A 15,811-nucleotide genomic window follows, 5' to 3' on the forward strand; every position below is an offset into this window, starting at 1 on the left:
TACCCATCAATTCTAAATTATTTTAAAAATACAAAAATAGTATGAAAATTAGAAATATTTTTCCGAAAAAATTATAGAAAAATCTAAAAACTCAAATATTTATAAAGTAAAAACTTATATTTTCTTTTTCTTTAAGAATAAAAACTTTTAACTAATTACTTTTTCATTTTAACTTTTCCCTTTGCTTTTTCTTATTTTTTATTTGATCACTTTCGTAAATGTTGTAACTCTTATATCTCCGTTTTGAAAGGCATGGTCCTTATGTGAGCAACTCCTACAACGTTGGACCTCAATTTGAGCATTTAACCTTTTTTTATCTTCTTCATTTTCTTTCAATTTCATTCATCTTACCGAAAAAAGGCCTCTCCTTTCTTCTCCAAGCTCAAACTACCGCTGCTCTCCCCGTCAACCAACACTTTTTCGTCCAAACAATGGCACTAGTGAACTTCTTCCTCTCATCTCTTCTCACATTTTCAGACACATCATTCTAGAACACTAAAGGACCCATTAAATCCAAAATATTTTCTATCTCTATCACTATCCGTCAGATTGACCAAAAAATTCAACCACGACCTCTCTTCAACTCATCTTGCCTTGACACTATTAGGATTTCCGTGGTCACAACCAGATACCTTAGAAGTTTCAAAGTTGCATGCAAATTGAGAAGAGAAAGAGAAAATATAACAATCTTTAGTTACAACTTCAAAATAAGATGAAAATGATTACAAAACTTTCCACAAAATCCACCATCTTATGTAACATGTTATATTAATGTATAATTTTTTCATTAATTTAGAATATCGATTGTTTATATAAATATCATTTCATCATTATTTATACATTCCAAGTCCCACCATATGTTGTTGTCATGTGTGAGTTTTAGTTCGATTAGTCAACTTTTGTATGATTTGTTCCGGTTTTTACTCTCTTTATGCTATAATAGTTTCATTCTACAGTTTGTGGTTGCTCGGACATGTACTTGTAAACTTTCAACAAAAAAAAGGAAAAAAGAGCAAATATCTATGAACTACATTTTGCAAGGCATCAAAAAGACAAAAACAGTTTTTGATTCTGTACTATGTATAAATTATATATTTTTTAAAATTTTTAGATTATATGTGTAAATATTAATTTTTAGATGATGATGATGTGATACAATCTTAGAGTGTTACATCATCACATTTTTACGCAGGGAAAGGGGTTGCTTTTATTGGAAGGAGTCATCCTGATCGGTTTTGGTTTGATCTACGTTCACCCACCAATTGTTGATACAAGAAATCAATAAGGAAGAGTTAATGAGTAGGTGTTGAAGGGTTTAAAACAATTCACTCTTGTATGGCAGATAGCCATCAATGGTGAAATTGAGAGGATAAGTAATGGAGAGCTTCCATGGTGGGAGAAAGAGTTAGGAAATGTATTTGGTGGTTGAAGAGTGAAAGAGAGGAAGAACCCCAAAAGACCCCATTTGCTCTCATATTTAAGAAGTGTTCTCACATTGTGGCTAAGATAAAAGAGTTTGCACTACTTTTGAAAAAAAGCCTAAATTTTTAAGATTTATAGAAGTTTTTAACTTATATCAATACTAAAATTTCTAATAAAAGCGATAAAATTTTGGGGTGCACTCCAAACGTACCATTAAATGTTTTGACTAAAATATTTATGCATAACAAATAAAGGCGTAGCTAGGGGGCTTGCACGAGACCCAACCCCCTTAAAATGAAAAATTGCTTATTTAAGTCTTTTAAAATTTTTAAAATTTTAAATTAATAAAGATAAAATTACACTTTAATCCCCTTAAAATGATAAAAATTTAATTTAATCCTTTAAAAATTATAAAAACATATGCTATTAAAAAATTATAATTTAATTTCGGCCCCTAAAATTTTTTTTTTGACTTCGCTCATAAAATATAATCAAATTAGAATATGAAAATTTTAAAATAGAAAAAGAAAAATAATGGTACCTTCCTCCAAAGTTTTATGACATCTTTTCAAATGTCGACATATATAATTATCTTCAATTTTAAGCAAACGACGTCGTTTAGTTACATGCATGATTTTGATTAGACTTTCCCTTTCCATTACGGAACTTGCAATTCCCAACAGCCTATCTTTAAAAACCGCAATCAACGGCCAAAGACTGCCAAGTCAACCCAAGCAATGCAAATCCAATCTCATGTAGTTTGCTGATGTGTCAATACATTATTGGTTTAAACCCAAAACCTTTGACCCATCAACTTTGACTCATCATATCAGTAACCAATATACATCAAACACGTCACTTAGACGTCCACGTACAACTTCATTCAATCCGACAAAAAGGAAAAATGGAAAAACATTGAAATGGAAATGTTAACCTACCGTATCGACACGGTTCAAAGTTGTCTATATATACAAGAAAAAAGAAAACCTTTTAATGTGATAATTTCTTGAATTCGATGGTTTAAACTCATAAATATAAAGATAATGTATTTCAGTACACTCGAATCTACATCCTTCTGCATTGGTACTAATGTTTATGTAAATTGAACTAGTACTTATTTTAAGAATACTTCTCAAACGTGCTTTTGGGAAATAAACATTTTTAGAGAGAAATAAAAATTTTCAACTTCCGCAAAAAAAATATTTTTGGGTCAATTTTTGGTTTGTGAAAAGCTTTTTTTCTTTAAAAAATAATTTGTTTAGGAATGTTTTTGTCCCAAAAATACTTCTTAGAAACAATATTAAACTGACCCTAAAACTCAATCAACATAGCTATAACTAGCCGAGGTTATTTTATTGGACTATATATACATAGACTAGTCAAACAACCATATTATTAATTTTAGATTTTTTTTCTTTACAAATGAATATTACTTTTATTGTATTAAGGAAAAACAAAACTATCATTGTATTTTTAAAATATTATTTTAATCAATATCTGAATACACTTATTAATATTTATGACTAAATAATTTCAAATTGGTCCACCCTTAAAAAGAGAAAGGGAAATCACTTTGTCACCTTTTCTCTTTGTTTCACCTAGTGGGGAATATGGACATAATCATAACAAAGCTAACTCTAGAATTCTTAATTCTTCATAATTTACTTATTTTTCCCTCTTTTTTTTTCATCTTTAAAGCTAAAAAAAATTTGCACACCCTTTAAGAAGAGACCCTTTCTCTTTTGCATATTACACTCACATTCACATATTTTCACATTATTATTACTGAATCTTTATTATAGCTAAGCTTATTTGTATGCATATATGCAATGGCAACATTACCTCAAGACTCCTCCATGGAAGGTGTTCCGGGTACACCTGGAATCCGGGAGTTGAGGCCCAAGTCTAGCTCCGAGGATTTCAAGCTTTGCACTGTCTCGAGTAGGGACTCAAACCCTGGAATTCGGAGGGTGGGTTTGCGAGCTGAGATCGATACATCACCACCTTTCGAGTCTGTTAAGGAGGCTGTGACCCGGTTCGGTGGCAGCGGACCTTGGGTGCCATTGTACAAGTTTGGAGAGGCTTATGTAAGTTTTCTCTGCTTTTGTCTTGATGGAACATATGGCATATGCATGCCTTCCAAAAATTAATTTTAATGTGTTTGTTTATGCATATATATATATATATATACATGTGTGTGTGTGTGTGTGTTTATGAGCAGCATGGAATTGAAGAATTTGACATAAAGAAAGTTGAAGAACAAGCAGCAGAGTTGGAGAAAGATTTGATAGTGAAAGAATTGGAGACCCTTGATGTGCTTGAAGAATTAGGGACTACAAAAAGGATTGTGGAAGATTTAAAAAAACAACTCAAAGATGAAGCTTTGAAATGCATGACCAAAACTCCACACTTGAATCCAGATGAACACATGAGCACTATGAACAATGAACATCATGAACATCTCAGAATCGGGAGTTCGAGACCTTACCACCATCGCCGCCTGGTTTCGTCTCCAGATTCAGTCTTGATGGAATTGAAGCAGGCAAAGTTGAACCTTGGTGCAACTATCAATGATCTTGGGAATATTGTTGATCCTTCAACAACAACTGAAGGTCCAAGAGCAGTGCCAATGCTTCAAACAACTGGTGAAATGAGGTGGTTTGCAGCTAAGAAAATGGAGGAAGCAGCCATGGCAGCTGAGGCTCTTGCACTTGTTGAACTCAATGCACTTGCTGGAACAAAGGGTTCGTCCGGATTTTCCTTCCCGGAGCCGGAGTCGAAGCCGGAACAATCTCCTCGAACCCCGAACGTACTACAAAAGGCAGCAGAAGAGGTTTCTAACAAGGAAATGATTCATTCAATGCATGAATTTGATGAAGCAAACAATATTTCTCAACTTACAATCATTAGAAAGCTTGAAGAAACATCAAATGCAATGAAAAAAAGTAAAAAAGCATTGGAAGAGGCTCTAAAAAGTGTTGAAATCGCAAATAAGAAGCAACTGGATGCTGAAGAATCTCTCAGGAAATGGAACAAACAGGTGGTCTACAATGGTTCAAATATCAACAATCTTCAAAGATCTCCATTAAAGGATGTGATGATGAACAAGCAGAACGAAAAGCCTGTTCCAAGGCCAACAGTGTCAATGAGGGATATGTTGAAAAAGGCTAATGAAGGCCAAACTGAAAGACAAAAAGTAGCTTTGAGCCAAATGCTAGATGAACTAAAGCAAGATTTGAGATTTCATCCAAAAACAGCAGCTGGTGATCATGATAAAAAAAATCATGGTGATGATCATCGAAAACAGGTGTTCACACAAAGGAGAAGATTTGGGTTCATCCACATATCACTCCCATTATCAAAGCAAAGCAAAAAGAAATCACAAGCTTTGAACACAATGTGATTATACAATAAAATAGGTTTGTTTCATTGGTTTGTGTTTGTTTTTTTGAGTGGATTAATTTATGATGGTGTTTGGCATCTATGAAATCTGAACTTTTGTTGCAGAAGGTGTTTTATAATTTGGATTTCTGTAATAAAATGGCATTGAAATGGTTATGGTCCAAATTTCTTTTCTATTACATACTTCGGTTAAGAGCTTATATCCTTGTTTGAATTACGATTCATTCTAATTATTGGAATCTAGTGCTCTTAGTGTTGTTATATCATCAAACAAACTTGTAATTTTTCGAAAAAATAGTTTAATGAAATTCCATCATATTTGTTATACCTCTACTCGACTCGGACACTTGGCATTGCGAGAACCTACCTAAGAAACACCTAGTGATGGCCCTTGCTTCACATTACTCATAGGAAGATAGCATGTCCTTAGCTACCCGCTAATAGCGGACCCCCTATTAGGCCACCTAGTACTAAATGGTACACATTCATCAAGAGGAGACTATTATAGGACCACTGAAGCCTAACAACCTCGTACTATCTCACTAAATAAAATGTCAGAGTTGTAATACACTTGAAGACACCTAGTGTATAACAACATTGCCACCTGGCCGACCACACATTTGCCATACCCTAAAATTTCTGGTGACATGTCGTAATTGGAAAAGAGACTTCGTGCTTATAAATACCACAAGGCACAATGGATGAGGGATCTTCTCCCATTTTTTTTAACAACCTTAGCAATGGACCTTGGCACACTACCTCCTCTTATTCTCCTCTTTATTTACTCCAATTCTTTACCTGTCACAAGTGAACCGACCTTCTTGTCACTATCGTTGTCCCCTCATTTCCTTTCCCTTGTTAGTACCTAGTATCAACAATACTCATTGATCTATTTTGTATAATGGCTTCAATGGTTTTTTCACACAAATCAAAATGAAAACAAATATTAGTTTATTGATTATCTAGCGGTTAACTAATATTAAGTTGCATTATGAGTTTGGATAATAATGTGAGGACAAATTATATTAATAGATAATCTAAATCATCTAAAGTCTAATCGAAATTGAGCAAGTTGATTAAAATATTATTATTTCGTCTATTAAGTCCAAATAGAGAGATGCATTATCTTGGGGATTGGAGTGGATGACTCCCAAGATAGACATAGATATGATTGTTTGGACTAACAATACATTGGATTTATCCATTTGTGATATTTATAGTGTGGCTTACCTTAATTCTAAGTAAGTGACAGGCTACGTGTGCATGACTCATATATTTCAATGTATTAAAAGCTTGAGTTCAATTGATAATAGAGTTAAAAGTTAGTACATTAGGTATACGACTTTTGCATGACATAACTTCACTTATAATAGTAGAATTCATAGCCCAATAAAAGGTTAATGATGTCATCTTATCGACATTACATGATAGATGGAAAAGTAGCATAACCCCAAGTCATTTGTCTAAAGGCGAATAATATAATCATTATGTGTTAGTAATTGACTTTTTCATAAAAGAATATGTGATAATTACCATGAGATAAAATATGATTGTATTGGAAGTACGAATTTTATCCCAAAGAACTTAAGAATGTCCTATGTTAATAGCACACATATGACAAGGTTATTGGACAAGCACTTGATAAGTAATTTTTGCAATGGTATATATTGAGGAGAGCTCAGTTATGGTACTTTAGTGGAATGACTCTAGGACTAAATAATTTTGTAATTAATAGACGAAAAGTCAGAACTTATTTACAAATTATTTGAGCCTTAATTATATATGTCCAATTGATCCCTATGCTAACTCGATATATCTTTGATGGTTTGAATTGATTATGTGAATATATGAAAATGACGAATTAAAGAAATAGATCATATGAATCACTATTCGTAGTGAATGAGTTTTCTCACCTTTAATAAAAGATGTCTTAGATTAAATTAATTTCTCTAAATTATTATTTATTAAATAATTAAATTTTAAAGTGAAAATTAAATTAACTGGCCATCACAGTTTCATAGAACAAGGTAATTAAATTTATTTACTTATAGGTTCTAGTACAATAAAGTTGTCACGACTTTAACAAGATTAAAATCGGGTTGAAAAAATAATTTAATTAAGTTGATTAATTTAATTAATTAATTGGATAAATAACATTTCGGATATAGAAAATTTGCTTATTGGATTAGGTAGATTATATGGGTTAGTTTAAAGATTAGATAATATATATAATTATATCCAATATATGACAAGGCCTTGTGACAGAGTCAGAAAATCTTTTTTTGGGGGAAAAATTAAATTGTATATTTTTACTATAGTAAAAATGTAATTTTATTATTTTAATAATCTATATCTTTATAATTTTTAAAGGATTAAATCAAAATTTCACTATTTTAGGGGACAAAATGTAATTTTACTATTACTAATTTAAAATTTTATAAATTATAAAGGGTCTAAATAGAAAACTTTCCATTTTAGGGAGGGTCGGGACCCCTGCCAACCCCCTAGCTCCGCCACTGACAAGGCCTAACAGGGCCTAGTATACAATAATGGGTGGCAAACCCTAGTCCCAGAAAAGGGTTGTGTCGCCACCAAATGTATTACTCCTAGTGAGATTATGCTTTATCCTATTAAATATTATTATTCAATTATACATTGTTCAACTGAGACTCTTGTTATTTTTTCTATAAATAGGAACTATGGACTAGGTCAAATTACACAATTCACCTACGAGGTTACTTTGCTAGAATACAATGAATTTATTCACACGAAATATTTCCATCTTTCTTGAGTTACAGATTGCTAGCCCTAGAAAGTTTTTCATTAGTTTTCATCATTATGTGAATATAGCTCGTAGTCTAGCAAACTGAGGTTGAGATTAATAGAGAAGATTTAGAGGTTGAAATCCGAGAGTGACATATTCCACCTATTTCAAAACACAAGTATAACTCGTGTAATAAAATTTATTGCTGCAAATATCACAAAAGTTCAATTTTAGAAAAATTTTAAAACTACCACTAGGCAACAAACATGTTTTCTAAACTATATTTTTTCAACAATTACCGTATAATTTTTAAAAGTAAAAATTAAAAATAAAATAAAATTAAAAAAAAGAGAGAGTGGGCAACAAAAAATTTGTAAAAGTTTGAAAACTCAAAACTAAGATTTTTACAATATTAATTCTTCTTTAATATTTTGATTAATTCCACCGGACGTCCCCAAATTATAGTTCATATTCTAAGTAATATTTTGATTAATTCCACCGAACCTCTCCAAATTATAGTTCATATTCAAAGTTGATCCTAAACTTCAAAAAATTATGATTGAATCCTTAAAGTATTAATATAGTATTAATCTTATCCTTCCATCTGGCCAATAGTTCAAGCATTGAATGTTAAATCAAATTTGGTGTGGGACATATTTAAAAGATGTCGATCAAATTACAAATATGTACGTACCCACTACATGAATGTTAGGTCTTAAACTCAAGATTAAGTGTAGCTTATTGCATAATTAAACCTTAATATTTATATATATGTAATTTAAAATGGTATTGGTCACTCAATTTTTATAAGATTTCATTTTGGGCATCGATTGTTTTTTTTTTGTTGCAAAAAGGGCATTGTCGTCACAATTTGTTTTCATTTAGTCGCCCACCATTAATTTGGAGTTAAACAATATTACAGCACACTAATTTTAGTTACCCAACTTTAGCCAGTTTTCATTTTAAATTCGACATGATTTAAAAAGATAAAATGAGTGACTAAAATGAACACTTACTAAAGTTAAGCGACTAAAATTAGTATACAATAACATTGCCTAACCCAAAATTAATGGTGGATGACCAAAATGAAAATGATTTGTAATAACAGTGCCCAAATTAATGCTGAAGTTTACTTAATTTAAAAATACTTTGTTCAAATGGTAATTAAGGAGGGGCAAGGTGAATATTGCTAAATCCATCACTGTTCTACAATTGTCATTCTTTGCTCCACCATTTGCCTTACTCCATTATGTATGTATAATATGAACAACTATTACTACTTTTATGGATGTTGGATGCATCTATTTCAGCTCCAATTTAATTTTTGTTACTGATATTTAATATTTTCAACAGTTTTTAAAATCAAGTTAAAATTTAAACATAATTGTTCGTAAAAATATTTAAACATAAAACATATGAATTTTTTTTAATACATTATTACATTTCACCTTTTAATAGTCTAATATACACAATGATAATTATTCAATGGGAGTGCTTGGTAAACAGAGTTTTGAGTTTTTTTTAGATGATTTGGGCAAAAATGGAAGATTGAGTAGTCAAACCCTCTTATTATAATGTTTGGCGAATAGAGGTTTGCAATAGCTTGTTGAGCTAAAACCACCAAAATAAAAAAAAGTCGGGATTGGTAACTTTTTTCATAGCTAATTGGGAATTAGATATGTGGAATGACATATTTGACCATACTTGCTAAAAAATTACTCCATTTGCCACTATGTACAATTATATTGATATACTATTAATATTTATCAATTTCCACGAGGTTAATATTTACAAATAAGAAATTTAAGAAATTTATTTATTTAAATTTTTAAAAATATTCACTAATTAATTTTCATAATGGATGTTTTAATTTCTTAATAATAGTGTTTTATTTCAATAATTTTATCCAGTAAAAACTAAAGTATTTTAAATAATAAAATATGACACGCCCTTATTTATCATTTTACACATATCAACTTTCACCTATCAATTAAATTTTATCAAATACTTTTAAACAAATAGGTAATAAAATTAGTTAATCAAACTAATCACTATAATCATCAATCAACTATCAACTAATTATAAAAAAGAAACTATATATATACCTGGGACGAAACGATAATTTAATATAATAGAGCGAGGTCGAGTGGAGCAGGTAGCTATCATATTCTCGCTCTCTAAAAAAAATCCACCTGTTCTGCTCTGCGTCTGATTTAAATAAAATTCTACTCCATTTGAAGCAGATGATTCAAAATCCATGTCACGATTCGGATTTTTCCTTTTTCCTTTTTATAGTAACCAAATTTATTGTTGAAGCAAAAGCAGAAAATTGAACAAAAATAGATACTTAGTACTGAGTTACTAAAATTAGGGACAAAACTGATTAATTGTTTTCTGATTTTGAAACGCCAGCCTTCTGTCTTTCTGTCATAACCAACAGTCTTTACATATATAAAACCTTCTATATTTAGTCCCCAAAACCTGTCATTCCTATTATTATCTTACAAATTTCATTATTTTACATTGCATTCATGTGCTTCCTACATTCGTGGCTTTCATTTCATCATCTTTCTAACCCCCCATCACCTACTCCGCAAAAAGGGTATCATCTTCCATTGAATTACGTCAATTCTATTTCTCTTTTCTCATTTGCCCATCAAAAGTAAGTTTGGGTTTTTCTTTCCCATTGAATTATCATTGCTTTTTATTTTGTTTTTGGTTATGAATCTGTTTCTTCATTGTTGAATCATGTTCATGCTGTGGAATTGGTTCTGGGTATTGTTTTCTATGTTTAATCTCACATGAAATCTTTAAATTTGATCAATGAACAATGAATAATGTTAGATTTTGCAAGAATTAATACAACTGTTTGCTTAGATCATGTTCTTCGATTCTACTAAATGTTGGTGACGATTGAATCAGAAAAAAGGTTTAAGTTGAACTTGTTGTGATTGTTGGTTGATATGGTACCAATGTTTTTTTCCTGCAGCAGATGGTGTTGAAATTTGGTGCTTTTATGATTGCTCGGTTCTAATATTTATGCATGCCAGGCGTTTGAATTATTGCCTAATTGACTCGATTTGTATTAAGAAAGGAATAGGGAATGCGGAAAGATGTCTATGCACGCTGAGAATTCTCTATATCAACTCCACAAGGATGTATCCGGATCTGGATTACCCTTATTCTTTCTCGACGAGGTCGGATACTCAGGAAACAGCAGATTCATGCTCGGTGTTCAAGTTCTTAACAGGGCTGAAAACAAAATCTCCACCATGTTGATGAATTACCTTGCTGAAGACGGTTGAGTTTTTCGTGTTATAGGAAGTTCTCTTAGAGTACATTTATATATATATTATTAATACTGCAGGAGATATTACTTTTTTTTGGAGCCTGTTAGGATTAAAATCTTTTAGAATGGAGAATAAGGGGAAGGTGTTGATGCAAAAGTATGAATTCGGAAAAATGTTGGGCCAAGGGAATTTTGCTAAAGTTTACTATGCAAAGAACATCAAAACAAGCCAGAGCGTGGCGATTAAGGTCATTGAGAAAGAGAAGGTCTTGAAAGTAGGCATGATTGATCAAACCAAGACGGAGATATCCACTATGAGCCTCGTTAAGCACCCGAATATCTTGGAACTTTACGAAGTCATGGCTAGCAAAAACAAGATTTACTATGTTATGGAGTATGCCAACGGTGGCGAGCTCTTCAACAAGGTAGCAAAAGGGAAGTTGAGAGAAGACTTGGCAAGGAAGTATTTCCAGCAGCTGATCAGTGCGGTTGATTTTTGCCACAGCAGAGGTGTTTATCATCGGGATTTGAAGCCCGAAAATTTGCTCCTTGATGGAAATGGAACCCTTAAGGTATCAGATTTCGGTTTGAGTGCCCTCGGTGAGTCTAAGCATCAAGATGGATTGCTCCACACAACTTGTGGAACCCCTGCATATGTAGCTCCTGAAGTTATAAACCGAAAGGGCTATGACGGGGCGAAAGCTGATATCTGGTCTTGCGGGGTTATCCTCTTTGTTCTACTGGCTGGTTATCTTCCATTTCATGATTCAAATCTGATAGGAATGTATAAGAAAATAAGCAAAGCAGATTACAAGTTTCCTAATTGGTTCTCACCTGATGTCACCAAGCTGCTATCGAGAATCCTCAATCCTAATCCAAAATCTCGAATTTCAACCGCGAAAATAATGACAAACTCCTGGTTCAAAAAGGGGTTTAAATTGAAATCAAGTCACAAAACTGCCGAAAAGGACTTGCCTTCTACAGATACCAATGTGGTTTTTGGTTCCGAGGCTAACACAGCAGCATTCGAAACAAAGAATCACAAGGATCAGCTCACCAAGTTGAATGCTTTCGACATCATTTCCTTATCAAGTGGGCTTGATTTGTCTGGATTGTTTATGGAATCCAGCGAGAAGGAAGTTAGATTCACTTCCATGCATAGTGCCTCTGCCATCACTTCTAAACTAGAGGACTTTGCTGAGCACTTGAAGTTCAAAGTTAAGAAGGAAATTGGAGGGCTTTTGAAAATAGAAAAATCGAGCAGGGGCCAAAAAGGCACATTGACTATCGATGCACAGATATTCGAGTTCACCCCATCTTTCTATTTAGTAGAGTTGAGGAAGTCCAGTGGTGATACATTGGAGTATAGGAAGATGTTGGAGCAGGATGTTAGACCAGCTTTCGAGGACATTGTTTGTACTTGGCTAAAGTAAGTCATCGTGTTGAAGTTTCTCAAGTTTATTTGTCTGATTCGATCTCAAAGGCAGTTTGAATGTTTGGTTACTTATATGAATCTTTAAAAGCTGCCATTCTTGTATGAAATCTAGCTTGAATTTGTGTTAAAAACTTTGATAGAACAGACATTATAGTATAGTAATGTGCTTCAAAAGGCTTTGCAGTTTCATGTCTGAAAATCATCCAAGGGAGTGGGTTGGGGGGGGGGGGTTGGGGGCGTTTAAATGTGAACCCAGTGTTCAATGTAAATAAATATTATTTGAAGGTGTTGTAAATAAATAATATTTGAAGGTGTCCAATGTAAAAAAAATATTATTTGAAGGTGTTGTAAATAAATAATATTTGAAGGTGTCCAATGTAAATAAGAAAACTATTATTTTACAAAATAAATTATATTATTATGGGGTATTTTTGTCTACATATCTATATAAATTAATAAAATTTACCCTTAATGAGATTTAAAGAAAAAACCACCATGCATATCAAAATTTTAATTTTACTGTTGCAACCAAAGCATCATTCGATTTTCATACGAAAACATCTAATAATAATTATAAAATAATTTAAAATTATTAATTAACATTTAAATATTGTGAGATAGGTAGATGTGGTAATTACAAATTTTATTAACATCTAAATATAATTATAATTTAAATTAAATTATTAATTGAGATTTAAACGTAAATTGTAGTTATAATTATAAATTATATTCACATCTAAATATTATTATAATTTTATTTATATTTATCGATTGGCATTTAAATCTAATTATAATTTAGTTTAGGTTTATTAGGTGTAAAATAGTGTGGTCTAAAAATAAATTTATCTATTTATATTTTTCATGGAAAATAATTAATATAAAATATTTATAATTCTAAATATTTTATTAAGGATGTTTTCATTATTAATGTTAAAATTATTATCATTTAATTAGATTTTATTAATATAATTAAACTTGATATTTTAGTATAATTATCACTTAATTAATTTTACGATTATATACCAATTAAAATTAATATTTAGCACTATAAATCTATACATTAGTAAAACATTTTATTCGAATAACATTCCAAGAATTACTAAAAAAATTATATTTTAATATTATTTACTAATTTTTTTCCATCAATAAAAAAATATGATTTTCATTATCATTTAGTATGTTTGGTTTTTATTATTATTTTGATATTTCAATAGTTTTACTATTATTAGATTTTAATGGTACTGTGAATGTTTCAAAAGTAACGGAATATCAAAGTAATGATTATTTGTAGATGAAATTTTTATCTTATTCGAATGTCAAGTTATTTTATTTAATTGCTTAATTTTTTATTATCGATTGTTTCACATTTTTTTTATTTCCAATACTTTTAACATAATTTATTCTCTATTATTTATGAAAATTAATAGATTTTTATTATAAATTATACCAAATCTTATTTAATTAGTAAATATATTTTTTAAATTGTAAAATTATATTATTTAATGAAAAAGCTTTTGGTTTGCACTTGGAAAACAGCTTTGTTCCAACTGTTGTTGGAACAGAAATGAACAGAAAGGTTAAATGCAAAATAAAGAAAGAATTAACACACGATATTTGTTCACACAATTTAGACACAACGATCCTACGTTTACGGAACCTCGCCTAGTGAATGATTTTATTCAATAATCGTTCGAATCACCTAGTGAGTCAAAATTCTCCAAAGAATACCAAAAAGAGTGTCACAAAATAACATCAATAAAACAAAAACAGAATTGTCACTAAAGACACTTAAAATTTGCTCTCGAGGTGAGAGCCACAAGCAACATATTTCTAGGCTAATACAATAGTCTAGTTTTGATAAAGTTTAAACTCCTATTTAAAAGCTAAAATTATCCTTGTAATTATTCTGAGAATTTATCAAATAAAAATATTCTTAAATCTGTCTTCCAACTACTCCAAAATTCTCTCAGGGGATAAGGGTGAGGATAAACATATCTTCTCTTTAAACTTCTCAATATGATCAATTAAAGAGCTGAAAAGTCCTAGTCAAACTCCAATCGTTGTTTTGTCAAACATGTCACTTGTGAGTAGGCCAAAAATTTCAAACACCACGGGACCGAAACAACCCACGACCTAAGCAAAAAATTTGTTCCCGATCTAATAGAACATGGAACGAGCAAGTCAAAACTCCCAACATTTAATAAATTAAAACAAAAAACACATAAGATTACGCAACATACACAAATTTTTAATAAATATATTTACTAGATAACTTTTTTACATAAATCTAGTATATATAAAAATGTTGCAAATTTATATAATTTGTATTATAATTTTAGCACTTTATAAGATTGCTGTTACCTTTAACTGGGTCATCAACTCAATTATCTATACCATTATTTAGTCAGTTTCTGAATTTACGTCTAACTTAACCAGGACATCAAATAAGGGTAAAGGCATAAAAGTGGGAGCCTTCAAATAAAATAGTAAATGCCTCTTTATCTTATTCCGATTTCAAAAATGCAAGAAGTAATTATTAGAAAAGCTGAAAGAGCTTGGAGTCTGGGAAAACTCCTTGGTTAATATCGACGGGTATGATGATGAAGCTGTAGCTGAATTGGCAAGACTTGAAGAGCAGTAGGGGTTTGGAGGTCTTCAAATACTTCTAAATGTTTCTATGACACTGTTCAATGAGGTTTGCTGGGAATGCTTCTTGAGCAATGTTGGCGATTGAATCAGCAGTGGCTGAATGAAAAATTTTGACTGGGTTAGGCAGGAAGCGGTGGGGGTTGTTGGTGGTTTTGTTGAAGTCAACCCCCATGCAGCAGCCAAGGTGACCATGCAAGGTGGCCATGCAGGGATCGTGCTTTAACAGCAAACCGAAACTGCATTGTTTCATTTGGTTACTCAAATGAACATTTTGTGTTTTAGTTTGTTTTGAACTAAGTTGGTAACTGATGTAATTAGGTGCTGAATGACAAGTTTAGGTAGAAGTTTATGTTTTCAATCAAGTTTACCAAGTTACTAGGCAATTTAGTGGTGTTAGGTATGTTATTAGGTGGTAACTTGTTTGTTTTGCTGTTGTTATCTCATATATATGTACTGGTATTATGCCTTAATTAATGAAAATTCAGCTCATTTTCATTCAATTTTATCTCTTTCTTTTCTGTTCTCCATTGCAAAATTTCTTTCTTCTTCTTCAATAGTTTATTCAGCAAGGCTCGACACTTGCTGTGCAAACAAGCTGAAACCATCTTGCTATTGCCTCTTGCACCAACAATTGGTATCTAGAGCCGTTGTCTTAGTGGACCTGTTGCTTCAAACCAAGGAACCTGATGGCTTCTTCAGGATTTTCACCAGCAGCCCCACCAGTCTTCAATGGAGAAAGCTTTCACATATGGCTGGTAAAGATGAAGACTTACCTGCAGGCCTTTGATCTGTGGGAAGTTGTTAACACAGATGCTGAGCCAGCACCACTGAGGGCTAATCCCACAGTAGC

The 15,811-nt window shown here is 31.6% G+C and overlaps 2 protein-coding genes across 7 annotated transcripts; both read left to right on the top strand.

Annotated features, from left to right (window-relative positions):
• Positions 1–3,083: 3,083 nt before the first annotated feature.
• On the top strand, positions 3,084–5,003 carry LOC107937677 (WEB family protein At2g40480). The gene is made up of 2 exons (XM_016870620.2): positions 3,084–3,509; positions 3,644–5,003. The coding sequence occupies exons 1-2, from the start codon at positions 3,252–3,254 to the stop codon at positions 4,823–4,825; spliced, it is 1,440 nt and encodes a 479-aa protein (XP_016726109.1). The 5' UTR covers positions 3,084–3,251; the 3' UTR covers positions 4,826–5,003.
• Positions 5,004–9,716: 4,713 nt separating this feature from the next.
• LOC107937696 (CBL-interacting protein kinase 18) lies at positions 9,717–12,468 on the top strand. 6 transcript variants are annotated; one of them, XM_016870638.2, is made up of 2 exons: positions 9,717–10,250; positions 10,578–12,468. In XM_016870638.2, exon 2 carries the CDS (start codon positions 11,003–11,005, stop codon positions 12,308–12,310), a length of 1,308 nt encoding a protein of 435 aa, XP_016726127.2. In that variant the 5' UTR covers positions 9,717–10,250; positions 10,578–11,002; the 3' UTR covers positions 12,311–12,468. The 6 variants fall into 6 exon arrangements, with proteins under 6 accessions (XP_016726127.2, XP_016726131.2, XP_016726128.2 ...); XM_016870642.2 differs by having other exon boundaries at positions 10,679–12,468; XM_016870639.2 differs by having other exon boundaries at positions 9,738–10,250; positions 10,581–12,468.
• Positions 12,469–15,811: the final 3,343 nt, after the last annotated feature.

This window comes from Gossypium hirsutum, chromosome A06 (assembly GCF_007990345.1).
Source record: "Gossypium hirsutum isolate 1008001.06 chromosome A06, Gossypium_hirsutum_v2.1, whole genome shotgun sequence".
In the NCBI taxonomy this organism is placed as follows: Eukaryota; Viridiplantae; Streptophyta; class Magnoliopsida; order Malvales; family Malvaceae; genus Gossypium; species Gossypium hirsutum.

What these genes read in the sequence shown, in the direction of transcription:
- LOC107937696 (XM_016870638.2), top strand. Translation starts at nt 11,003, where the DNA reads ATGGAGAATAAGGGGAAGGTGTTGATGCAAAAGTATGAATTCGGAAAA.
- LOC107937677 (XM_016870620.2), top strand. Translation starts at nt 3,252, where the DNA reads ATGGCAACATTACCTCAAGACTCCTCCATGGAAGGTGTTCCGGGTACA. An exon ending in ACAAGTTTGGAGAGGCTTAT is followed by an intron (nt 3,510 to 3,643) that starts GTAAGTTTTCTC and finishes GTTTATGAGCAG; the next exon opens with CATGGAATTGAAGAATTTGA.